The sequence below is a fragment of the Mauremys reevesii genome, linkage group 15 (genome assembly GCF_016161935.1).
Source record: "Mauremys reevesii isolate NIE-2019 linkage group 15, ASM1616193v1, whole genome shotgun sequence".
Taxonomy (NCBI): domain Eukaryota; kingdom Metazoa; phylum Chordata; order Testudines; family Geoemydidae; genus Mauremys; species Mauremys reevesii.
In genome coordinates, this window is record NC_052637.1 from 31036117 (window position 1) to 31062128 (window position 26012).

The 26012-nt window shown below is 48.4% G+C and overlaps 1 protein-coding gene and 1 long non-coding RNA gene across 4 annotated transcripts; one reads left to right on the forward strand and one right to left on the reverse strand.

Moving 5' to 3' along the window:
• Window positions 1–218: 218 nt before the first annotated feature.
• On the reverse strand, window positions 219–25064 carry SLC16A5 (solute carrier family 16 member 5). The gene is made up of 5 exons (XM_039501457.1): window positions 24872–25064; window positions 18803–19047; window positions 7375–7518; window positions 4787–5653; window positions 219–1654 (listed from the first exon to the last, which is right to left on the reverse strand). The coding sequence occupies exons 2-5, from the start codon at window positions 19017–19019 to the stop codon at window positions 1413–1415; spliced, it is 1470 nt and encodes a 489-aa protein (XP_039357391.1). The 5' UTR covers window positions 19020–19047; window positions 24872–25064; the 3' UTR covers window positions 219–1412.
• LOC120383382 lies at window positions 8960–18808 on the forward strand. Of its 3 annotated transcripts, XR_005588436.1 has the most exons (4): window positions 8960–9169; window positions 11169–11284; window positions 11565–11805; window positions 17218–18808. It is a non-coding gene; the product is annotated as an uncharacterized LOC120383382 (long non-coding RNA). The 3 variants fall into 3 exon arrangements; XR_005588434.1 differs by lacking the exon at window positions 8960–9169 and having other exon boundaries at window positions 10725–11284; XR_005588435.1 differs by lacking the exon at window positions 8960–9169 and having other exon boundaries at window positions 10725–11284; window positions 11679–11805.
• Window positions 25065–26012: the final 948 nt, after the last annotated feature.

The following is a 26012-nucleotide window of genomic DNA, read 5'->3' on the forward strand; positions in this document are numbered from 1 at the left end:
CCATGTTACACCATCTTATATGTCCTTTTAGACTCCTTTCCGTTTATATGGGGACAACCCACTTACCAACATGTAACTTACACTCACATTTAGCTTACCCCTCATCTCTGAATTTGTTTCACTAAGGGACCAAAGGGAGTTCAAGCTGGTATAACTCACATGCTAAGGCCACAAAAAAGGAATGTAGCAAGACCACTAACAGGAATGTGTAAGTAAAACTAAATTTCCCCCACACCTCCCCGCCCCAATTTCTTCTGACTCTTTGGCATGTAAATGACACCAGCGTAGACTCCCTTATAGTGGAAAATGGGTGTAATTAAGTCTGAGGTTTGGATGAGGAGCTATCCCCATTTACATAAGATGAGGATCTGGCCCTCTGAGTGTAAGAGTCTAGCTTACTCTGACTCTGAACTTGGCCCTATGTCTGGACTAGTGCAATTGCTTTCAGGCCCAGTACATTTTTCAAAGTACTGGTCCTGGACTAGTGCTGGAAAGACAAAATGTCCATTCCTGTATTTGCCACTCATTCTCCCTGTTTCTTAGTGCATTTACACTGGCCGTGAACGGTCAGACTCTTTCTTGCAGCACACCTGGTAAAGGTGGAGAGGAGAGAGCTTAAGACATCATGGCACAGGCTATAAAATGTAGGCACTTTGAGTCTGTCCAGTTTTATTGGGGCTTTGGATTTGAACCTTTGTTTTCCTGAAAATGCCCTTGAAATGCAGGAATAATTTGGTTACTAGCGTGTAAAAAAATTCATTTGGCCTAGACACAACTGATAGCAGGCACAAGCCTAGGTTCTACAACCTGTGTAATATCCATGCAATATCCGGGGACAGGGGAGAAAGCAGCATCACATCCCCCAGGAAAGGGGATTTCCCTGCCCCCGTGGGAGGCAACCAGATGACTTCACTGCAAAGTTAGTCTTTGCTAGGCTGGCATGTCCAGACAAGGCGATTCAGTGGTATTTTAACTCTTCCAGCAGCGACTAATGTCTCTGTGTCAGGAATCATTGTAGTGCATAACCTAATAAATCTTTCCAGTCTTAAAAACTGAAATATATAAACAAATGTACAGCCTTTTTATAAAAAAAAAAAGTCACTGTCAATTTAATTCTATTAGCTTAAAGTAACACACATGTTAAGTCACAGAACTACTGTCCTTGCCTTATGGGCTTGCACCAGGTATAAGAAGTGCTCCTTGTTCTTTGGCTTTCTTGCTGTTGCAAGGCTTTGGGCTCTGCCTCTGATCTGGATCTTCCATCTGGAATCTGAGGCAGCGCTGCTGAGTAGATACTCACTGCAGGAGGCAGATGGGTTATTGTGGAAAGCAGGCATTTCCCCCCATCTGCCTCCAGTTATGCTACATGTTGCGGTTGTGTGGGCCACAGAATTCTAAGGGTTCCTCTTTGTTCAGATGCTTGTGATGTACATGACGGCAGGAGGGGCTTGTTTTTCAAGCTCTGGGTTAGTTGGCACTTCAGTGTATTGGTATCTGGAGGGGCTATTGGAGGTTGGCTTCAGAGCCTCTTTCAGTTTGTTCTTTCTGTCCAAAGCACAGAAGCTGAGACCCATGAAGAGCGCAGCTGACACCATGAAGAAGCTGGAAGCATAGAAGACATAACTGAAGTGGCCAGTTATATCCACCAGAAGACCTGAAAGAGAATGAGAGCTCAGCCAGAGCAAAGTTGCACACCAAAGAATAGTATCTTACATTGATACAGTCCCCAGGGACCCACGCAGTTCACAAACTGCCACATACACGGCACCCAGTTCACCCACCACTGAAATGCAGCTGCTTCTGAAGTGGAACAGGGCAGCTGTTTAATAGCACACAGGAGTGCTACCCAGCATGGTAGGACAAAGTGGTGATACCTTTTCGGAGCAGACTGCCAGACTATATGGATGCTGGAAGCTGATATAATGACAGTCCGTGGGGGTTAGTCTACACTACAGCTGGGAGCAAGCCTGGCTAGACAGATTCATGCAGTTTATCTTAATTTAGCAGGCGGAGGCTCTGGCTAGCCACCTGAAGTCAGACTTGGGGCCAGGTGGGTCCAAGCTCAGGGGCTTAGTCCAAGCCTCTGCCAGTGCTGCAATGACCATGCTGCTATTTTTTAGTGCACTAGCTTGAGCTGATCAGTGCGAGTCTGTCTGCCTGGCTGGGAGGCATGCTTCCAGGTGCAGTGTAGACATCCGCTTTCGGCGAGAGGAAGAATGAAGAAATTAACTAAGTAAAGATGTGGCATTATGGCTACTGCAGGTTGTATGCGTTCCCCCTCCCCGAAATAGCACTTATAGCAAATATTGCTCTGAAATAGCCCCCAAAAGGCTTGGTCTGTTTCCTGTCTGAACCAGGCCAATGCTCATTGTCCACACAAGGATTAAGTTCTGTGTGTGGCCTTGGGGCTATTAGAACACACAGCTTGGCTCTGCTTTCTGCTGTTGCCATGAATGTTTGCTCCACAAGAGGCCACGTCATGGAAGAAGAGGGGGAGGGCAACCCAGTTTCCATCTCACGCAATTTATTTTTGTTTCGTTTCTGCAACTGGGGCCCCATAACCCTTGCTGCTGATGGTCACTGAATAGTGGAATGTGTTGCCCTGCGAACTCTTGAAATCAGAGGACAAAGCAAGTAAGAGAGCGGTCTGTACAAATTAACTCGGTTTGGCCTCTATGCTGAAAACACTTTAAAATGGCTCGGTCAGGATGGGGAAACTTTGCAGAGCAACAGACATTAGCTAACCAATGCTCTTAAGTGCTGTAAAAATATAAAGTCATCTTGAAGGGTTGTTAACAATACTGACCATTAAAATGTTGATATTTACTGTGTGCAAATAATTAACTCTCTCTCAAGCTAGGCATGGGAAGAAAGACTTAGATCAGGCAGTATTCAGCTGGTATTTAAGATGTTCCTATACGCTTGTGTGTGGTGGGGAGAATTCTGCAGTAAGGTTCATTACTTGCATGCATTAAATGTTAACATCTTAATTAATGGCACCCTTTGTAAGGATTTCTCCTTGTACTAGTATAAAATGCCAGTACAGGTGCCCAGTGTATAGATGTAAAGAGCAAAAGTGAATATATTCCTACTGTTTTATTAACAGTACTAAGGCTGCGCCCTGCTGCAGCACCTCCCATCAGAAGATCTCAAAGCAAATAACAAACATGGATGCCATAAGTCTCCGAACACTCCTGGGAGATAGAGACATACAAGAGATATTATCATCCCCTTATTAAAATGGCCCCAGAGTTTGTGGGCCTGCCCTGATGAATGCACACTTGAAAGCTGTGTTCCTGTCATTTACAGCTGGAGCTCCACTTGATACATTACAAGACAGTATAAAATAGCATGGACATGTGCCAGATATGTAAAGGGAAGAGGGAAGTGAGGTCAGCGAGAGAGAGGCATCCTGATAAGCCTGGGCAGAGGCAGGCTGGCATTTCCCCAGTGTTAGGTGGGTTATATGGCATGAGGCTCATACCAGTGCAGCATAATGGACTGGCTGTCAACTCTTGATTTTTCTGTGGCTGGCGTATCCCACCCAAACTCTCAAAGTCTCTTCAATCCTACACCATCCTACTCTGATCTAACCACTGGCTGGGCCCCTTTCAGGCCCTTCCAGGTGCGGCAACCTGTTCAGGAGATTAAATTCAGGCTTGAAGCAGCAGCACGTTCTGGCTGCTGTCATGCCGAATTGATGACTCTGTACGCAGCTTTGTATCTATGGCACCATTGGAGAATATCTTTGTCCTCAGAATCAGTTATTGCTACTTTTGTGCATCCAGCATGCAGGGCCGGCTCCAGCTTTTTTGCCACCCCAAGCAGTGAAGTGGAGGGGGGGAGATAAAGCCGCAATCGTTGGCACTTCGGCGGCAGCTCAGCCGCGCCACTTCATTCTTCGGTGGCAATTCGGCAGCGGGTCCTTTGCTCCGGGAGGGACTGAGGGACCCGCCGCCGAATTGCTGCTGAAGACCTGGACGTGCTGCCCCTTTCCATTGGCCACCCCAAGCACCTGCTTCCTTCACTGGTACCTGGAGCTGGCCCTGCCAGCATGGGCTGCTGCAGAACAACACAAAATTCACTCCCCTGGGCATAGCCATGTCCTCTCCATAGCACACCCAGTTCCTACTGAGTCAGGAGTCAGACCCTAAGCCTGGGATTCATAGTCAGTACCGAGTTTTCCTCTGGGTAGTCAGCCATCTGAGTTATTTGCTGGGTTGTACCACAGTATGTTACGCAGAAGGGGCAGAGATACTGATAAGACACCTAGATGAACTCCCACTTTACTGGAGGGGCTCAAAACCACTCGGTGTCTCTGTCCTGTCCTTTCTGCATAGACTATTGCAGTATAACACAGCAAATAACTCCAATGACTATCAAGAGGGAGACTGAGTAAATGGTTCCCATGGTTAATTACCCTCACTGTTAATTTAGACTGTATTTTCCAGTCTGATTTGTCTAGCTTTAATTTCCAGACTTTGGATCTTGTTACACCTTTGTCTGCTAGATTGAAGAGCCCTTTATTATTAATCTTTCGTTCCCAATATAGGGACTTACAGATCATGATCTCCTCAGCCCTTAAACCACCTGTGAATAAGGGCTGATAACTCTCTTCTGACTCTCCTGGTAATGGTGCTCCCCACCCCAATGTCCATGGTGGTTTGATAGCTCCTCATTCCCTCCCTGTTACATTCCGCAGTGTCTGTCATCAGAGGCCTAATACCCCCTGTCCTTTCCCCAGTCTGCTGCCAATGGGTCTCCAATAACATTTTTGCACTCTCACCTGCGAGTGGGGGTCCAAGGAGGATGGTGACGCTCTCCAGGATGGTGAAGAGGCCTAAGGCACTTGAGAACCTGTCCATCTCCACCACATCCATCAGCACCTGGAAGATCAGCGCCCCAATGCCACTCATGGACATGCTGTAGATGAGGCAGTAGAGGATGAGCACGCTGAAGTCGGCTGAGATGACGCAGATGAGATTGCTGAGACCATTGAGCAGCACGGCCAGGCTGAACAGGTAAATCCGCTTCCCGGTGAAGATATTGAGTCCTGAGAGCAGCCCAGCCATGGGGCGCATGAAGATGTTAATGAAGCCGATGATGGAGATAAGGAGGGCGGCCTTGCGCTCCTCCACCCCGTTCCGGACAGCATAGGGCACCAGGTAGATGAGGGGCAGCACGAAGCCCATCACCATCCAGGCCACACCAATGGTGTAAATCTGGTAACCTTTGTTTTTGCAGAAGATATCAAAAGCCAGGTACTTCTGCAGCGTCCGCTTGCAAGCAGCAAACCTGGCCTGCTGTGGGGGCACCACCTGATGAGAGGTGGCTCCGTTGGATAGCTGTGCATCTTCAGCTGAGTTGCCTGGCTCCTGTCCAGGACGGGGCTGCAGCGGTGACCTGGGAGGCCCAAGCTGGACTGGCCTCATCACGGCCCCACAGACACAAGCGTTCAACAGCACCCCGCCAAAGATGAGGAAAGTGTTTCTCCAGCCCATCTCATCCAGCAAGTACTGAGAGATCAACGGCCACAGCGTGAGGCCGATGGAGGTACCGGTGGATGCTAGGGCATTGGCCAAAGCCCGTCGGCGCACAAAGTAGTAGCCCAGTACAGTCACTCCCGCCTGGAAGCCAAAACAGGATCCTAGGCCTTTAAAAAAAAAAATATATATCTTATTTTTATATAGTGCTTTTTGGCTGGAAAGACCCCAATGACCCAAGCACCCCTTCTTCCACCACTGGAGTACTTCTCCTTCTGCGGTGCAGGATGTCAGCTCTACAGCAGCACACAGAAATGCTACTTGGTAATTCAGGATAAGAGATGAAATTGAATGCAGTACCTATATGAAGCTGCAGGCAGCCTTCGGCTGAGCATACATATATAAACTGAGAGGTGTCCAAGACACCCTATTCTTGCTACAATTGCTATGGGATTGTTAATGACCAGAAGTGGCCATGGCTTCCATTTTACATCTCATGCAGCAGCAGCTTTGTGCCGTCACAACACCATTTTGAGGTATTGGTTCACTAGGAGTTCAGAGACAAAAGTGATGCTTACTGAATCCTCAACAGTACTAGGGAGTTGTTTGTAGGTCTCCCATCCAAGCATTGACCAATTCTAACCTTGCTTTGCGTGTGAGATCCCATAGGATCAAATCCCAAGGTGATCTGGCTGCAGAAATTCATTGTTTTATGTTACAAGAGAGCAGAAGTCCAACACCACCTCCATGAGAACATAAGAGTGGCCATACTGGGTCAGACCAAAGGTCCGTCTAGAATCATAGAACTGAATGAGACCTTGAGAGGTCATCTAGTCCAGTCCCCTGCACTCATGGCAGGACTAATTATCTAGACCATTCCTGACAGGTGTTTGTCTAACCCACTCTTAAAAATTTCCAATGATTGTGGAATCTCCATCTCCCTAGGTAATTTATTCCAGTGCTTAACCACTTCCTAATGTCCAACCTAAACCTCCCTTGCTGCAATTTAAGCCCATTGCTTTTTGTCCTATCCTCAGAGATTAAGAAAAACTATTTTTCTTCCTCCTCCTTATAACAACCTTTTACATACTTGTACTTGAAAACTGTTATGTCCCTCTCAGTCTTCTGTTTTCCAAACTAAACAAACCCAATTTTTTCAATCTTCCCTCATAGATCGTGTTTTCTAGACCTTCAATAATTTTTGTTGCTCTTCTTTGGATGCTAGCCCAGTATCCTGCCTTCCGACAGTGGCCAATGCCAGATGCTTCAGAGGGAATAAACAGAACAGGTAATCAGCAAGTGATCCGTCCCCTGTTGCTCATTTCCAGCTTCTGGCAAGTTCCCATTTTCATTACTTCTGTACAAAACCCCACCACATTATTATGTTTGTTCTTAGAAAAAAGGTGTCTCTATCCCTCTAAATTGGGAGGAGTGAAATGTGGACACACACAATCTATCTGGAGAACATTTCTCCCCAACATACCCCGTTCCAGTTCCAGTGAAATTAGAGTCTGAAAAATTTGTTGTGCTGTATGGGATATATGCTCCCTCCCTGCTCCTCAAAAATAAATCACCAGCCAGCTTCTAAAAGTGGTAGTCTTTTTTTTTTTGTTTTTTTTAACTGATTGTCCCCATTTGGGACCCATAGCCCTGTGCAGCTCACAGGAGAAGCAGTTCCCAGGGAACCCAGCTGAACAATGGGTGGAATAAAGGGGAATGGAGAAGAGTACTGGCTATTCAGGACATTAATCCTACTGCGCTGCGATTCTTCTGATCTTTCCCGTTTGTCAGACAAGAGAAGGAACCTATGCACTCATTCCTCCCTGGACACTAGCTACATCCTAATACCAACCATAGTGATTTCTTTTTCATGACTGAACTTGGTACTCACCAGTAATGAAGCCGGCTGTTATGTAGAGCTGGCTGATGGATTTGGAGAAGGAGCTGGCAACCATGCCCACTCCACTGAGTAGGCCACCGAGCATCACAGTGAACCTGCAGCCAAATCGCTCCACCAAGACGCTGCAGAGGGGCCCTATAAAGCAACCAAATAAGCATCAGGGCAGGAATCAAGGATGGACAAGTTGTTCTGTCTTGGGTTTTACTCTAGTGGCTGCAGGAACAAAGCTCCACTTGTTCTGAGTGCACAATATGATTTAGTTTGGAATTCTCCTGTGATTGTCCCTGGTCACACAGGAATAAGACCCAACTCTCCTGATTACCCCCTCCCCCCAACCCCCTGGTCTGCTTCTCTTACATCAGTAAGGGAGAAGACTCCCTTGATCTGATCATCCACTGGCTGTTAGGGTAAGAACAAAAAAAGGATTTCCATGATTCTGTGGGGTAGATTCTGGGTTGAATGGTGGTGGGGGGAGGTTCTTCAAATGGAATTCTGTGTGGACATGGTATAGATTCTGGGCACATTCTGGAAGAGGAGAAGAACATGACCTGGATTTCTGTTTCCACTGGGAATAGATGCTGGGAAGAGCTTTAGCTCCATTTACAGGCCTCTAGGAAGGGAGATGGGACAGAGATATAATCATGACGTGGCTTTTTAAATGTTTTGCAATTAAGTCTTACAAACATCTCTGAGCCTCCAGTTCAGTGCCAGGGCTCCCCCACAAGCTCCATGGGTGTATAGGGGCTGGAGCAGTCCACAGTGATACTCCTAGCCCCCTTCCCACTCCCACTGCCAGGTTTGTTCCAAATCCAAAGAGCTTCCAGTTGGCACTCTGATCCCCCTATAAGAGCAGAGCAAGGGCTGGGGAGGGCTCCTGTACTGCAGGACGGAGGGACATGTGAGGGTGAGAGGGGGTTATGAGGAGAAGAAGAAGGGACGGGGACAAGTCAGATGGGCAGATACTCCAGATGCTACTGCAGTATAAAGGAGAGAAAATGGTGGAATGAAGCACCCAAGAGCGAGAAACAAGAGGAGTGAAATACAGAGAAAATCCACCCAACTAGAAACAGATGAATTCTTGTGCAAGTGGGCTCAGTTCCCAGAGACTTTGCCCAGGCTGACTTTGTCCTGGAGTCCCTATCAGTTGTAGTTGGGAGGTGCCGGCTCAAGGAGAGCCAATTCAAGCCTCACGAAGTCCAGCAGAGTATTACACTTGGCAGTAGACTCTGGGAGACCCAAATCAGCTTGTTGGGCACCGGCCTGGGACATGGAAGATTTGGGTTCTAGCCCAGCTCTGACACAGAATTCTTGTGTAACCCTGGCAAGTAATTTAATTGCTTGAGGCCTCCGTTTCTCCACATGTAAAAGGGGATAGTGCAAATTTCCTCTCTTAGAGGAATGCTGTGGGGGTTAATTTGTTAATGTATATGAAGTGCCCAGATGCTGCAGGGCTGGAGGCCTTAAAATGCTTGTACATAAAGCTAGTGAGAGTTTAGAGCTGGGTTCACACTCTGCAGTGTAGTTCAAATTCTAATTAAAAGATCACAGCAGCTGTTCAGAAGTTTCCCTCGCTGGCTCTAATGACTCCTCCCATCTGACTCTGAGCCTCCAGCAAAACCCTCTTTAAACTGTTCCTTCCTCTCTCTCCAGCTCCTCTTTCTTCAACATCAGTTATGGAGCCAGTGCTTGCTGACAGCTCCCTGTTAGTGCTTTGCTGATGGGTCCCACTGGAACCTGAGCAGCTTCCAGCTCCTATCCCTTTGGGTTCCTGCTTGAAAACATTTCAGTAAGTGACTCTAAAACCTCGGCAGTCCCAGAGCATCCCTAAGGGCCAGCTCAGTGCTCTGCTTCCTGGGAAAGGAGCTGAAAACAACTGCAGGGCTAACCCGGAGGCACTGAGCCAAAGAGATGGAATGGCATTCCGAGCTCTCAGCAGTTGATAGCGAAGTAAAAGAGTATCCGATGTTTCAGAAGTCTAGAACTGGGCAACATTCAGCCAGGGCTGAGATTTCCCACTAAAGAAAAGTCCCGAAACAAGTCAAGGATGGTAGGAAGATAGGAAGTGCCCTTGCAGATGATCATGCAAGCACTACTACAGGCACCATGGCGTAGCTGGCTAAAGCACCTGTTTTGTAAACAGGAGATCCTGGGTTCAATTCCCAGTAGTGCCTTGTTTCAAGAGCTTTGTGGGTGAGGGATAGCTCAGTGGTTTGAGTATTGGCCTGCTAAACTCAGGGTTGTGAGCTCAATCCTTGAGGGGGCCATTTGGGGATTGGTCCTGCTTTGAGCAGGGGGTTAGACTACATGATCTCTTGAGGTCCCTTCCAACCCTAATAATCTATGATTCTATGTAGTAACAGAATGAAGGATGCATTGAAGTCAAACCTGTTAGGGTCACAGGCATTTAAACTGTGGTCTGTGGAGTTGTGCATCTGCCCTGCAATTGCTCTGCCTCAGAGAGTACTAGTGCTGTGTTGTTGATGCAGCTCCTTATGTCTGGCAATCCCAACACACTTGAAAATGGGGGGTAAGTGTCATTAGTTCCCCTTTGGGGAGGCAGAAACTGAGTAGTGCAGTGATATAGTGAGAGATGTAGTTACAGAGTCTAATGCTTCAAAGAGACCAGAGCCATGTCTGCTGTACATCTCCAGTGGGAGGGCTGGGTTTTATTGTTTACATTACTGGTGAGTTCTGCTAACAAGTGATTTCTATTCACTAGCAAGGAAAATATAACACACAAGCAGAGGCCACTGTAGCTATAGGCAGACTAGTCAGTTGTAAGGGTGGTAAGGGATGAAGGTAGTGAGGCTGCCCAGGGAGGGGCAGCTACCAGCTGGAGCTGTGGGGAATAGGAAGCAGCCCCCCCACTACCAGGTAGGCCGGAGAGGGGGGGAGAACATTGAGGTTTTACTCAGGGTGACCAATTGTCTTGAGACGCCCCTGTGCACAAGCAAGTATGGATGTGTGATCAGTTAAGTACATGTAAATGTATGCAGTTTTGCAGCATCCCATAGGCACCTGGTAAATTGCCAATCTAGTCCCCAGCATTGCAAATTTGGGTCACATCTCTTTAGGGCCGGGTAAGAATAGCACTGACATGCTGGCAAGTTGCCAGAGAGGAATGTGCTCTGTTTAAAGGGCCTGTGTTCTAGTGGAAGAGGAAGTGAAGCTAGAGTTTCCCTTTTGTTCCTAAGAGGAGGCCCAAGGTTTTCAGTTTGTTTTTTTTAATATAGCATTACATAAGCGAATCTAAAATGCTTACAAGCTTCAGCATCAGCAACTGATCAGAGTGGGAAAACAGCTTGGCTCATGTTTGTGGCCTAAGACAGTGTGCTGTTTGAAACAAAATCCACAATTGTCAAGCAAACAGCTGAGTTTGATTAAAATGAAGGCTGCAGCTGCCTATATTTTGATCTGCTTGAGAAACTTCACCTGTTCATAGCTGAATTAGCCTTTGAAAAGGTAATTTGCAGGTTCAGCAAACTGAGGGCAGAATTTTATTTCTGAGTAGTGAGCCCAAAGGATGGTGGAGTAGGATAGCCAGCCCCAAATATACAGAATTAATGAGTCCATCCCCCTAAAACCATGAGCTTGGGTTAAAACTTATGAGATTAAAAACAAACAAACAAACAAACAAAAAGCATGTTCATTTTTTTCTTTGCCTTTTGGATTCTGAGCCTTTAGAATGTGTTTTTTTTTTCTTCATGTTTTCAAGCTTTTTTTCTGCAACCATGAACGTTACAGACTTTTGTTTTTTTTAAATGAAAGCTGATATTCTCATACAGGCTCACGAGTCCAGTAGTAAGGAAGGACTTCAAGAAAACAGTAAAAAAATCACAAGCTCAATGCATAGAGGCCGCTCAAGACAATCTGCTATGCTGAGCAGCACTGGTGGAGACTGGTGAGTCAAATTCTACTTTTGCTTACAGTGTGGCAAAGCTGGAATAATTGGATGGGGCTCCGTAGGTCTATTAAAGTCAATGGAGTGTTACTGCCCCACAGTGGGGTGAGAGCAGACTGGAGTGCAGGCAAGGTTATGTTTGCTTAAACCAACAAACCTCGAGGAACAGCAAGTCTGGGCAGGGCCAAGAGTTGCCAAACACAGGGACAGACTTGGGTGATGGAGATCTCTAAAATGATCCTTCTGACAATATTCTTATCTATTGATCTCTCTCCCATAGGGGTTTCCATAGTGCCCATTGCTGTTCCATGGAAGCATTGAACGGGTGAATTAGATTTGTGCTGCAAGGTCTGTTGTGAACATTAGTGAGTCATCTGCTCTTCCCATTTTCTAGAGAGCTCTGTTTGTGGGTATATATGTTAGCAGAGGTTTTGCAGAGTTGCCTAGCAGTCTTAGATGCCCCATTGCATGTTCAGCTTTGAAAGCCTCAGCCAATGCATATTTGCATCCTTCCAGTTATGGTGAGTAAACGATCAAAAAGGTGAGTTACTGCATGTTTTAAAATGTCAGACTTTTGATCAGTAATTTCCTCTAGTAGCTCATTCCAAAAGCTGTGCTCAAATGAGGACAACCTACCATCAGTTCCACCCACTGCATCCTGCATTGTCCCAAGGCAGCACAGCTGTCCCAGCAGGCCATGAATGGAGATGTTGGAGGTCACTGATATAGCTAGGTTCTTGCCTGTTGGTGGTTTTGTAGATCAAGGCCTTTTAGCCCTGGTCTACACTATGGGGTTAGGTCAAATTTAGCTGCGTTAGGTCGATTTTAAAATGAATATGTCCACACAACCAACCCCGTTCCGTAGACTTAAAGGGCTCTTAAAATTGACTTCTGTACTCCTCCTCGGCGAGGGGAGTAGTGCTAAAATCAACCTTGCTGGGTCGAATTTGGGGTAGTGCGGACGCAAATTGATGGTATTGGCCTCCGAGAGCTATCCCAGAGTGCTCCATTGTGATCGCTCTGGACAGCACTTTGAATTCCAATGCACTAGCCAGCATGGGCAGCAAGTTATATTATTTTGTGGTGCCCGGGCTCCAGGAATATTCAGGGCTGGGGGCCCTGCTCCAGGGCCGGCTTTAGAAAGTGCGGGGCCTGATTCGAATACTCGGTGGTGGTCCGGGTCTTCAGTGGCACTTCAGCGGCGGGTCCTTCACTCGCTCCGGGTCTTCCGCGGCACTGAAGGACCCGCCGCCCAGGTGCCGCCGAAGACCTGGACCGCTGCCAGGTAAGTAAAAATTAAAAAGGCACCTAAGTTTTTTCATGCCCCTCAGCTCTGTTATGAGGGGTTGATTTTTTTTTCAAAAGCACTCGGCATTGGCCTGCTTCTGCTGTGCAACCTGACCCAGACCCAATTACAAGTGTTGGGGTCGGTCGGATGTAATTTGCAGAGCATATATTCAGTCTTGGTTCAGGTTAGGTAGCCACTTATCACTGAGGGCTTGTTTACGTGAACAATTAGTATGGGGTGAGTTGGGGCAAGAAACTACCCTACACTAGCTTTCCCGGGTCTAACCGTCCATGTGCATATGCACCCTGCTGAAGCGCATACGAACAGTTTAACAGGCTTTGGTCTAGATGCAAATGGATAGTTAGACCATGGCAGGTTAGTGCGAGGTAGATTTACAGCCCAGCTTGCAGCAAACTATTGATGTAGACAGTCCTTAGTTTGAAGTGTGTATATTTGGGCTTATTCTATTTCGGGAGGTCTGGTACAAAACAACTCCACGCTCCCAGGCTTGGCTTGGGTTCGGGATTGGCTGTAGTCTACTCAGGTTTGGGTTGGGCTTTTAAATTAGGCTGTACTCTGCTCCAGTTGAAGCCAGTGATAGAGATTTCAGTGGGAGCTGAAAATTCCACCCACTGTGGTCAGCTCCTGGACTCAGTTACAACCCGGCTTGTTACGTGTAACAGAGGTAAGTGCAGTTAAGACCCACCCATCTACATCACAACATGGATTTATATTGTAAATGTGTCTCGTGATATATTTGACCCGTAAGACCCCATCCATGCTAACTACAACCTTGTTCAAATGCAGTCGCTGCAAGCAGCATTCTAACACCAATTGACTATTGATGAGAGCAATTATCTTTTGAGAACCAGGATAGACCTAAAGTCCCATCCATACAGCAAGATGTCAGGGGACCACGTTGTAAGATGGGTTGGCGTTCTCTGGATAAACATGCCTGAAAAGTATAACCATGTTTCTGCCCTGTAAAGAACAGATAATTCCATAACACAGTCTGATCACGCCTACACAAACAAGATCAAATTGTATTATAATGCATTCCCTGCTGCTTTCCAACATGGCAAATTTTAGACTGTCCCCAGAGATCATTTTTACCATGGTTTTATAACACGAGTCTCAAATCAATAATTCCCCAATGGGTAGGGAAACCATGCTTGCGTGCTAACAACGTATATGTTTAAATGTGGCTCTAGTTAGCACATCTCTGATTCCAGCAGGGACAAAGTATCAGTTACTTAGGTTAGTGGTTTTCAACCTGTGGGCCGCAGACCCCTGGGTGTCTGCAGACTGTCTAAGATTACCTCCATTCAAAATTTTTTAGGGGTTCGCAAATGAAAAAAGGTTGAAAACCAGTGACCCTAGTTGGAATCTGCTAATTCTAGTAGGGTGGTTGTTTTTGATATATGAATACTTGATTAGTTATTGCTATTCCAAAGGATGATCATTTTAGTACTGGGCCATATTGTACCCAAAGGGGATTAATTTTAATAAGGAAAGATTTTGAGTTTTGCTGCTAACAATCCAACATGCTTCATGCTACTTTCCAAGAATCCAGCTTCTGCATGTGGTAATTGAATAGGCATTTCCTGTACTAAGATGTAATAACTAGAACTAATACTAAAGTATATTTGAAATGCTATGGCCTAAATTTTTAGAAGTGACTAGCAATTTTGGGTGACACACTTTGAAGGGGCCTGACTGTCAGAAAGTGCTAAGTACCTGCCTCTGGAAATCGTGTGTCTCATGTTGGGCACCCAAAATCTCTAGTCACTTTGGAATATTTAGGCCTCTGTGAACATATCTCTCTGCTATAGATACCAGTGCAATCTAGGTGGAGCAGTGTAAACTGGTCTAATTATCTCCACAGGGCTTTAATAGCAATACCTTTTAAAATGAAAGTTTCCCATGAGGCTTCTTCTGCACCTGTGCCTTACATTTTTGCATCCAGCTGTTTCTACTGAGGTGCAAAACTCCTTTGAATGCCTCACCTGGTTGTCAGCCATGTATCTTTCAATCCATTCAGAACAAACCAGACAGCAACCGATTGCTTCTGATGTGGCCTTGGCATGAGCGTGACTCAGTGTTGTTTTTTTTTTTTTTAAAGTGTTACCTCCAAGCAGAAAAAGGTGTGGTGGTATGCGTGTGTAACCAGGAAAACAGTTCAGATGTTGACCCCTTGGCAGCATGCTTTTCTCCTTTCCCCTAGTCCCAGCTCAGATAGTCTGTTTACAGAACAATCACAGGAGTGACAGATGGAGAGAGATACACAGAGAGCTGAGCAAAACACACTCCATTCCGGGGCCAGATGGATTTTTTTTTCCCCCCTGGTCATAAGAGTCTTGAAATCAAACACAATGGCCACATTTTAGTTGTCACTCCCCTGAGTGTGCAGAGCCTGGGGTGGTGGTGGAGTGAGTTTTCCTTGCACACCTGTACTATTCTGATCTCTGGTTACACAGGCAGGTGAGTTGCAGTGCTGGCTGTGAGCGGCTGCCACTAGCTCAGGGAGCATGCTCTGCACAGGAGGTGTAAGGCACTGCTCTTCAGGATTGTGCTACTGGAGGCATCCTACCCCTCTTCTGTTTATAGTACTTACTGTTTATAGGTGCTTGCTGAGATATCTGAGCAGCTCCCAACACTCTGGTAAGGTAGGGAGTGCTGTTATCCCTGTTTTACAGGTGAGGAGCTGAGGCACAGAAAACCCATGTGATTGTCTCAAGGTCACACAAGGAGTCAGTGGCAGAGCCAGGGATTGAATTCAGGTTTTCTGATCCCTACGGTTGCACCTTAGCCACTAGGCCAGCCTTCCTAACTCCTCATGTTTTGCAGGCATAGCATCCTCTCACCAGGACTTAAGCCTTTCTAGGAGCAATCCAAATGATCAGACTGCTCACTTTCCCCTCTTGAAAAAGTATGTGTACTTATTAAGAGCAGAATCTAAAAGTAAGAGATGGAAAAAACTATTAATAGCTAACGGGAGTTACTCCCCTCCCACACCTACCAGTGACAGATTGTTCCCTCCAGAACATCCCTGAAGGATTTGTTTATCGAGTTCAGCTGCTGGGACTGCCACTGCTTCCCTCTGGGAATTGATTAGTCATTGTGAGCTTACGGTTGGGAAATCTTTCCTGACATCAAGCCTACATTTTCCCTTGCACCATTTCACCCTCTTATGTAATTATTAATCCATGACTCAGCTTAAACCATTTTAATTTCTCTTTGAGTTATTTAATCCTCCGAGTCATTTCTGTAGCCAAGATCTGCCAGAATGGGCCAGATATTTTATGGGCGCATCTCCATTAGGATCACACCAAGAATTAATTTAACCCGTTTGCCTGTTCTTTTAGCCTCTTCTTACAGGTCAGTTTCCTCAGGCCCTTAGAGAGAGAGGTCACACTGATGGACTCCAAAAGACCAAGGGTTTATTTTTGATTCTTAAACATCTAAAGCTTCCTTGGTTTTCTTTTCCTCATGTTACTAAGTGGACGGCTGTTCTGTATATGATTTCAGTAAGCTAGCTCCTGAAATTCTTCAGCTAGGTGAAACAGAGGAATAAAGCTAGCATATGTCCTCAGAGTGCTAATGAAATCATAAACACTCAAGCTTTGGTCTTGTAGTTACCTAGTTACCATGATTCAACCAGAATCCTTTGAGGGCTGTGTGTGTGGGTTTTTTGCATGGCCTATATAGATCAGCTTTACCTGAGTAGTATTTCTCTGTGTGTACATCTATCACTATTATATAATAATAGATACACACAGATGGAGGCAGTGGGGGTACATCACTCATACAAACAGGTTACAGACAGTCATGGACATGAATAAGCAGGCTGGATAATGGGGATGGGACGACCCTCACATGGTGGAGTTCGGTTTGGTGGGTTTAGGGCTCAGGGAATAGAGTCCAGCAGGGGGGGTTCACAAGTCATATAGGCATATCTGTGTGTATTCTATATCCTGTATAGCATAGTACTATTTCTTATTTTATAGTGGCCACAGGTCAGCTCAGTACCTCGCAGCACAGATAAGAGGACAAAGTCCCTGCCCCAAGGAGTTTACCGTTGTAGCTAGACATGATGTAACAAGGGCACCAGAACAATAGGCCAGGGGTGGGGGAAGAGCAGTTGAACAATAGGCAGGGGATGGTGGAAGATGGGCAGAGGTCATGGCAATAAGATGTGAGGGCACGTGAGCAGCACAGTTGGGAAGGGGTTCTAGGGTAAGTATGTACATAGAGACAGAATCACTTGGCTGAGTCCCTTCTTGTGCATGTCATGGTAGAAGTGAGCCTTCGGGAGGGAGTTAAAGGGTGGGAGGACTGGTATGGCCCCATAGGATGTAGCTCCAACAAGCCTAGCCCTCAGCTTACACTTGAATAAAGAACTCCTAGCCCTGCACGTGACTTCTGATCCCAGGTTTGTTACTGACTCGCTACATGATGGTGGGCAAGTCACTCAGCTTTTGGTATCTCAGTTCCTGCATCAGTAAAATGGGGCTCCTAATACTCACTCCCCTGGTGGGCTGTGAGGATTAATTAATTACTAACCACAAAGCTCTTTGATCATGTTAAGTGCTGCTAACTGTTGTTAATCTTGCTTTCTCTCCTCCCCGCCCCCCCCCCCCCCCAGCTGTGGCTCCTCCCCCTCCCTGGCCTCCAGACCCTGGATCATGTGGCTGTTCTCCTTGCACAGCCTGGGAGCGAGCATTTTAATACAAATCCCGTTCCTGGGAAGGAGATCAGCTTTCAGGCCTGGAGTTATACCAGTAAGTAGCGAGGGCTGTGACCGGGGCTATATGTGGCACAGCTGCCTGCCTGGTGACCGTTCCACAGCATTACTTCTCTGTTTCCGAAAAGACTCCCAGCGACAATGCTCAGGCATTTGGTTACACACACAGGCACAGTGGAATCGGCACCCCTGCTTCAGGGGCAGAGCTCAGAGTCCCCAGAAGTTTCAAGCCCTGGAACTCTACTGAGGCAGCAGCTCCAGCACAGCACAAGGCTGAGCCCAAAGAGCATGAAGGGGCTAAGGAGCCAAACCAGTGAGCTAGAGGAAACCGAGCGTTGGCTCTGGGGTGCCAAGTATCAGCCAGAGCTCACATTCTCATTATATGGCTCAAGTCATCCTTGGTTTGTGCCGGCTTCCACTAACCCATCCCAGGCTGCTGGCCCCCAGCAGTGGAAAGTCTCTGCCAGCCTGTGGTGGCACAAAATGGTCACAACTTCCCCTCCACTAGGAGCCCCCCCAGACAGCAGGAGAACCCCCAAAGTGGGTGACACTGGCTGGGAAATCATGTCCAGTAAGCGCACCCTGCTCCAGCCTCTGTTGCTGTGGCTCCTGGGAAGTACCCGGCAGAAACTAAAGCAGCCTTCACTTAGAAAAGATACTAAACGCCCCTTATACCTCCCTTCTGAGCAGGGATGAAACTGGCCCATTCTCTGTAGCTCATATCTCTTGCATAGTTCAGAGATAAAGGTCCCCTGACCAGTATGAACTGAGTCCGAACATGGTTTTCTCCAGCTCTAACTTCTGTGGTTCTGTGAACTCTGAGTCAGCCCAGCTCCATTAAACTCTTTCACTGAGCTAACTGGCAGCTGCCTAGGTTTTGCGTCACAGCCCAAAGAGTTGCTTTTAATGCCGTTGTTTTGTATTTCAGGATCTAGACTATATGGGTCTAGCAAAAGCATCTCAGCATCCCTTTAAACATGGAGGGCAAAGTTGTCCCATTGCACATGCAGGTGGTCCTGCTCTCTGGGGACAGAGAGTGGGGGAAGGGACAGGTGTATCAGATGGGCTATTGTGGAAGAGGAAATTCATTTTCCCCATTCTGGAGAAGACAGGGTGAGAAGGGGGATTGTCTTAGGCCTCTGTCTCTGTGGCACATGGCTTACCCTGCCAAGGTGCCTCAAGGCTGAGCTGGAGAGATGAGGGAGTTCAGCATCTATGTCCCCTTCAACCTGTGACCTCTCTACTTTGATGCTCAGCAAAGGCCAATAGTGCTGGAGAGACCCATCAGACTCCTTCCATGCAGGCCACTGAACAGCCAATGTTTGGTCACTATTCATGTTTGGGTGTTGTCCCCGTCCGCATAGCCATCAAACTGCCAGTGTATATCTACCTGAATGACATTTTTAAAGGCCCATTATTAACGAACCACGTGCACTGGCTTAGTCAGGAGAGGAAGCTGAAGGCAGCTACTTGGCATCGTACTCACCACCTGCATGCAGCACTGCCGTCATGATGGACGGGAACCATGACGTCTCACTGTTGGTGGCTTGGAACTCACGCTGCAGGTCTGTGAAGAAGACCCCAGTGCAAGAGGGGAAGCTCAGCGTTAGCCCCTGAAGCAGCACAGTGGCCACCAAGACCATCCAGGCCCATCCCCGGTCCTGAGCGTTGGAGGTTCCATGTGCTGCTGCTCCTCTGGACATTGCCACTTCTACCTCCTTCCAAGCCAACCTGTTTGAAAAATCAGCTCAGCTGTCATATGGTAGCACTTGGAGCAATGCAAGGAAGGTCACAGCACAGACGCCTGCTCTCTCTGGCCAGGAGAACCTATGCCTGCTAAGCCTTGCATTACACTGCTCAGAACACCTTCCCGTCTCTCACCACAGGATCCTGGCACCAAAGTGCCTGGGAAATGAGCCTCCTTCCCCTTTTATTTCACAAGAGGCTGAACATGTCCAGGTACAGTCCTGAACACGCCCCCTTTAAGGTATGAATTGGTCTTACCAGCTCCCTCCCAGAGCTTGTTTTCCCTTTCACCTGCTTTCAGCACATAGAGTCCCCTTGCTGAGGGTAGCTAAGGTCATAAAATCCTCATGCTAAGGAGGGAAGGAAGCTCATGCAAATACCACCAGTAATAAAAATTATATATAGCACTGCTGAGTAGGACAAGCAGCGCTAGGCACCTCTGTGCAGCTCCTGCGTGTTCCTAGGTACAATTCAAGCTGCAAATCATGATTGTTAATCTCAGAGATGCCTCTTGCTCCACCCTGTCTCAGCGGTGGGAGACTCTTGGTGGCCGTTCCCAGGGTTGATCTCTCTGGGTCCTGCAGCATGAAACGTTCAGCTGAGAGCCACTCTTTCCCTGCAGAAAGTGTGCTCTTTGGCTGCCTGCCAGGCTCCATGTGCAGCGACCTTCAGGGCACAGTGCAATTCTGAACACTGATACAGGGCTTTTCACCTGTGGATCTCAAGGCACTGTTCAAAGGCCGGTCATTATCACTATCCTCCATGTCATGGATGGGGAAACTGAGACCAAGAGAGGGAATATGTGTGACTTTACATTCCTGGTTTTGCCATGGTCTCCCTGTGGTAATGTAGGTCTCCTGACTCCCAGCCTGAGGTTTTAGCCCCTGGGCCATACTGCTGCCTTGTAATAAATAGTGATCTGCTTTAGCTGTTGGCTGAGGATTTGGCTGGGTGTTTAAATTTTGATTTATTTGTATTCCTGTAAAATAACCTAATGACTGTTACCGTTCCTAAAGTCAGCAGCCCCACCCTTTAATGCTACTCCTCAGGGACAGTTTTATGTTAAAAAATTTTTTGTTTAAATCAATTCATGGAATAATCTACTGTAGCTCAGCATTTCAAAGCCCCCCCCCCTTACTTTAGATAACTGAGTCCGTATTAAACACCAGGCTGGTACCAGAATAGCCATTCTATAAATTAATATGGGGTGTGTGTGTGTGTTTATATACTGGATAGGCAAGTTCACTCTCTATTATTAAACATTTATATTACAGTAGCAACTAAAAGCCCTGCTTGAATCTGAGGCCCTGTTGTGCTGGGCAGTGTGTTCACAAACAGATAGTCCTTGTCCTGGAGCCCAGACAGTCTAAAAGAGACACAAGCAGATGAAGGCTTTGGTGTGGAGACGTAACATACAACTGAACATGGGAATGATTGGCACAGTTTAATTCTTTGTACCCTGTGGCTGGGCAGAGATAATGCTACTGACTAGTTCATAGGCTTTCCCTCTGGTGTGATCAAATCACTCTGTATTAACTGGCTCATGGCCTAAAGACTGTCCCCAGTAGTCACAGACCCAAACAAAGACAGCAACCCAGAACACTGCAGTTCAACTTGTCTTTGTTCCCGCTTGCACAACTCAGACTGTTTTGTCCAGCTAATGATCCCTGCCACCCTCAGTTCCACCAGATTTCCTATTTATGCTCACTCACTGTCTACTAATTAATCTCTCATTACAATGCACACCTGCTGTAGCTTTCAACCACCTCCTCCACGGTCCACCTACTGTACATCATTACCGGCCAAGTTTCGCTCCTCAGCAATCTGATTCACTAGTTTGACTGCCCATGTGCCTCTCCCTGAAATAAATGCTGAGACATCCTGCTTGTAATAGACTGACGAATGCAAGGAATGCCAGCGATCACAGTGTCATGCCAGCTGCTTTCAGCCTGAACAAAGGTAAATGGAAACAAGCTCATTCTGGTGCCAATTTACCTGGCTCTGCCAAGTGGAACAACAAAAGGAACACACTTGAACAAAGACTTGTATTAACTCTCCCCATGGTAATTAAGTGATCACACCAGCGTGTATGAGTACATTAGGACCACACGAATTGCTGTACTAGAAATCCATCTAGTCCAGGATTCTGTGTCTTGTTAGAGAAAAGTGCAAGAAACCCTTTGTAATTCACCTGGTTACCTGTGGAATGCTGCAGCAGGTGGCAGTAATCTCTCCTGACCACAGCTGGGGTTCATCTTCAGCTCCTCTGAAGCACAAAGGGCAGCTATCCCCTGTAATATTACTAGCCTTGTGTACGAGCAGAATCTGGTTTTAGCAGGATGTCTCATGCTTTGTTAAAGGTGTTTCTTAGTGTGTGAATTTAGTGCTCCTGGAAGATGCTGGATTAACAGTCCTGGACGCTGACGATGCCTTTCTGCATCTACACCAGAGGCAGCAGTTCTTTCACATTGCCTATCCGTTATGGTCATGGGTGGCAAGTTCATAGTTTATGTGGAAGGGATTTGCTGGGTCTCAGTTCAAGCCCCAGTGGAGAGGTATCCAGAATACATTTTTTAAAATCACTAAAATTGGTAACCTCGACTGGTCCAAGATTGACGCGGCCATGGAGACCAACTAGCCTCAGTAGTGGTCCCAACGTTGAACCATAACCATAGGCGGCAGGTTATATGGGCTCGAGGTGCCCGAGCACCAGGAATATTCAGGGCTGGGGGCCCTGCTCCAGCAATATTTGGAGCTGGGTCTCTCTCCCGGCCCTGCCTGGATCGGGCTCTGTCCCCCGCAGGTCTCCCCCCGTTGTCATGGGTGGCAAGTTCATAGAAATTTTGGTGGTGCCCAGAACCTGCCCCCCCAACTCTACACCCCCAAACTCCACCCCCACCTGCCTAAGGCTCTGGGAGGAGGGTTGAGGGGGGGAGGTCTGAGGTGCAGGTCTGGGCTGGGGATTAGGGTGCAGGAGGGGTGCAAGGTGCAGGCTTTGGGATGGAGTTTGGGGGTGGGAAGGGGTGTGTGGGAAGGAGGAGGGGGTGCATGCTCTGGGAGGGGATGGGATAGGAGGGAGTGCAGGGGTGAGGGCTGTGGGGCTGAGGATGAGGGATTCATGACGTGGGGGGGGGCTCGGGGCTGGGGCAGAGGATTAGGGTGCGAGGGGATGAGGGTTGGGGCTGAGGATGAGAGGTTCATGATGCAGGAGGGGGCTCCCGTCCGGAGCCGAGGATTAGGGTGTGGGGGGATGAGGGGTTCATGATGCAGGAGGGGGCTCCCGGCTGGAGCAGAGGATTAGGGTGTGGGGGGATGAGGGGTTCATGATGCAGGAGGGGGGCTCCCGGCTGGAGCAGAGGATTAGGGTGTGGGGGGATGACGGTTGGGGCTGACGATGAGGGTTTGGGGCATTGGACAGGCTCAGGGCTGGGGCAGAGGAATGGCAGCCTGCCTTGCCATTAGGGGATGGGGGGCGCTAGAATCCTGGGGCAGCAGACAGCAGTTCTGCCGGGAGCCGCTCCGCATAGGAATGTGCTACACCGGCAGCACAAGCAGGCACGGGAGAGGCACGCGCCGCTTTCTTTCAGGCAGGGAATTGCCGGGGCGGGAGGAGACCTGCGGGGGCCGGGGCCCGATCCAGGCAGGGCCGGGAGAGAGACCCAGCTCCAAATATTGCTGGAGCAGGGCCCCCAGCCCTGAATATTCCTTGAGCCCATATAACCTGCCGCCTATGGTTATGGTTCAACGTTGGGACCACTACTGAGGCTAGTTGGTCTCCATGGCCGAGTCAATCTTGGACCAGTCGAGGTTACCAATATTAGTGATTTTAAAAAATGTATTCTGGATACCTCTCCACTGGGGCTTGAACTGAGACCCAGCAAATCCCTTCCACATAAACTACTAAACAGCCATCAGAGGAGACCAGTTCTCAGTCACTGAGGGTTTGCTCATCCTTATTGAATTTGAACCTTTCTCACCATTGCTAATTCCCCATGCCATCCAATCTCCTGTCTATTCCTTTTCTGAAACGGACTGAACTCCCAGCTAGACTGGAAGGTGAGCTGACAGTCAATTGAAGGGTCAAATGCCAAGAGTCCCAAAGAGTCGGTCTCTGTAGACCATAGTTTGTTTTCTTTGTAGCCAAAATGGCTGAAATCGTAGCCACTGAAATCCAGCTTCTCTTCCCTTGGGGGGAATGTTGCATTCTCAGACACTCTTTTGTGTTGTTACGTAACACACCCTCCAAGGATGACTAAAAAGCTTGTGCAAACTTTTTTTTTTTTTAATTTGTGGTATCATATCCATAACAAAATAGGTTCAGAATGAAATTTACAAATACCTCCCTGTGCTAGGTACTGTATCTCTGAGAGGCAAATAAGTGACCTCTACAAACAATGCACTTGTTAGTAACATGTGCAAATACGAATACATAGGGATAAAGCGCCTCATGTCACTCCAGCCTGTGTGGCCAGCTAGACAGGATACAATGTCACATGCTGACAGACTTCATCGTTTAACCCCTGTGGTTAGAATATTGTCTACTGTGGCCTGATTCTGATTCCATTAAAGTCAATGAGAGTTTTGTCACCGTCATTAAAAGAAGCAGGATCAAGCCGATCATTACTTGATTTTCTTAGGTAGGAGACAGCAGGGCCTAGTAGTTAGTGCTCATGACTGACCATCAAGAGATCTGGGTTCCAGAGATCCTACTGGTTGGCCGTTCTGTGCCTCAGTTTCCCCATCTGTAAAATGGGGTTAACTCTATGTACACACCTGGAGGTCTTTTTTTTTAGGTGCTCAGCTATGGCCCTTTGATGACCAGTTTATGGCAGCTAAGATGGTGGAACAGTGGTGCCACTTCATTGGGACACAGGGGTCCGGGGTGGGGTGGGGAGAGCAGCATTGGTGGTGAAGGTTTAGTCCCTTGTTCTCTGTGCTAGTGGGCCAGGAGAGACAAGGCAGGAAAAGATTTGGTGTAAAGCGAAACCCAGAGTCGAGATGGCTAGTTCCAGTGCTTTTGCCTTCAGCTATCCCTGGGGAGGCTGGGCTGTCAGCAGACAAGGATCCAACCTTCTCTCCACGGCCATTAGTGTTAGGTCAGGGGTTGGCAGAGTGCCCCATCCATGACTTGGGCAGGAGGGACGAGGTCCTCACTTTGTGGGCATTACCCAAACCTGGCTGGAGGACCAGATTGGGCACCGTGGGATAATTCTACCCAAGATCTCCAGTGCCAGGGGTGTCTCTGGTTCCCTTGCTGAGTCGGGGGCATGGGAGGGGATCAGGGCCATCTGGTTTGGTAGAGGAGAGTTTCCGGTGAGACTTTGGAGCCCAGTGGCAGCTCTGGGGCTTTGCCCAAAGGGTCCCTAGGGGCTCTGGGACAGAGGGGTCCAAACTCTGGCAGGAGGCTGTTCATCTCCACCCAGGCAGTCTCTGCTCAAAGCCCTGGCTGCCGTCCCTGCTGCCTGTCCCACACCTCTTGGGGGGCAGACAGGGCTCCCTCCTTCAGCCTGCTGGGGGGTGCCCCGGGAGAGCAGCGCCCTGGCCTGAGCCCAGCCCGGCAGCAGGGGGTGACGCTGCCGGCTACCGCTGCGAGGCAGACCCCTGCTCCTCCCCACTCCGGCTGGGTCACTGAGCGCAGCGCCGGGCACCGCAGAGCGCTGGGGCTGAGCCGCCCGGTTCCCCACGGGAGTGAGACACCCCCTGGCGGAGGGCCCAGCCGTGGGAGCCGGGCTCCTTTCCGCTCTCCGGCTGTGCAGGACTCAGCGCTCTCCCGCGGCTGGCCGCCCCCTTCCCTGCCCGCTCCGCTTACCTGTTCACACGGGCGCCTCCATCCGGAGTAACTCCCACCCAGAGCCCGGGGAGAGAGCGAAAGGAGGGGAGCGCTCCGAGGGCACCCGCGGCTCTCTTCTGCTTCTTCCCCCGGTCCTCTTCCTGGAAGGGCCGCCCTGGCTTCCCTTCTTCGCCCTGCGAGGGAGGAGACACGGCGGCTGCAAACCAACGGAGCAGCTCAGTGCAGGCACCTCTCTGGCTAGAGGGGGAAGTTCAGGGGCGGGTGAGTTTATCCAGTGGGAGAGGACTGGATCCACTGGGGATCCCAACACAGCCGCTGAGGGGAGAGGGGCACTGAGGCTCTTGGTGAAAGGTTAGATCGCTCAGGATCCACTGTGCGCAGAGTGGGAGTAGATCTGGGAAATGCTCTAGGGCTGGAGTTCTGACTTTTGTCCTGGTGACCCCTTTCACACAGCAAGCCTCTGAGTGCGACCCCCCCTTATACATTAAAAACACGTTTTTATATATTCAACACCATTATAAATGCTGGAGGCAAAGCGGGGTTTGGGGTGGAGGGTGACAGCTCGCGACCCCCCTATGTAATAACCTCACGACCCCATGAGGGGTCCCGACCCCCAGTTTGAGAACCCCTGCTGTAGGGAAGGGAGTAGATCCACAGGGCACCACACGGGAGCTAGTGGGGGATGACACTGTTTTGTTGGGAAAAGGTTCCATCTACCAGGAATATCATGGGATCTGGTAGAATTTGGCTGTTTTGGGGAAATTATTAGCTCCACGGTGTGTTTACTCAGCGTCTAGTGGAGGATGGGAACTGGAACAATCAGGAGTTGTTTTGATTCACAACCGGTTGTACAAGATCTGCTGGAGATACTACTGGACAATGACATGTTCATAGATCCAAGCAATAGTGTCACAGCATATGGGGGAATGGGATGGTCAAAGCAGGATGACTGAATCCAGTGAGAGAAGTCCAGATCTGTTGAGGATTTCACAGAACTAGCTGAGGGGACTGAGTGGGAGATGGATATCTAGATCTGCTAGAGATTTTCATAGGCATCTTTTGGTAGTCTTGGGATCTGCTTGGAAGGGGATCCAATTATTTACATTTCTTCAGCCTACCTCATTGGATCTAGTAGGACTGGAACCACAAGCTACAGTCG

What these genes read in the sequence shown, in the direction of transcription:
- SLC16A5 (XM_039501457.1), bottom strand. Translation starts at nt 19,019, where the DNA reads ATGTCCAGAGGAGCAGCAGCACATGGAACCTCCAACGCTCAGGACCGG. An exon ending in AACAGCCGGCTTCATTACTG is followed by an intron (nt 5,654 to 7,374) that starts GTGAGTACCAAG and finishes TTTTTTTTAAAG; the next exon opens with GCCTAGGATCCTGTTTTGGC. An exon ending in CCTTGGACCCCCACTCGCAG is followed by an intron (nt 1,655 to 4,786) that starts GTGAGAGTGCAA and finishes ATTCTCTTTCAG; the next exon opens with GTCTTCTGGTGGATATAACT.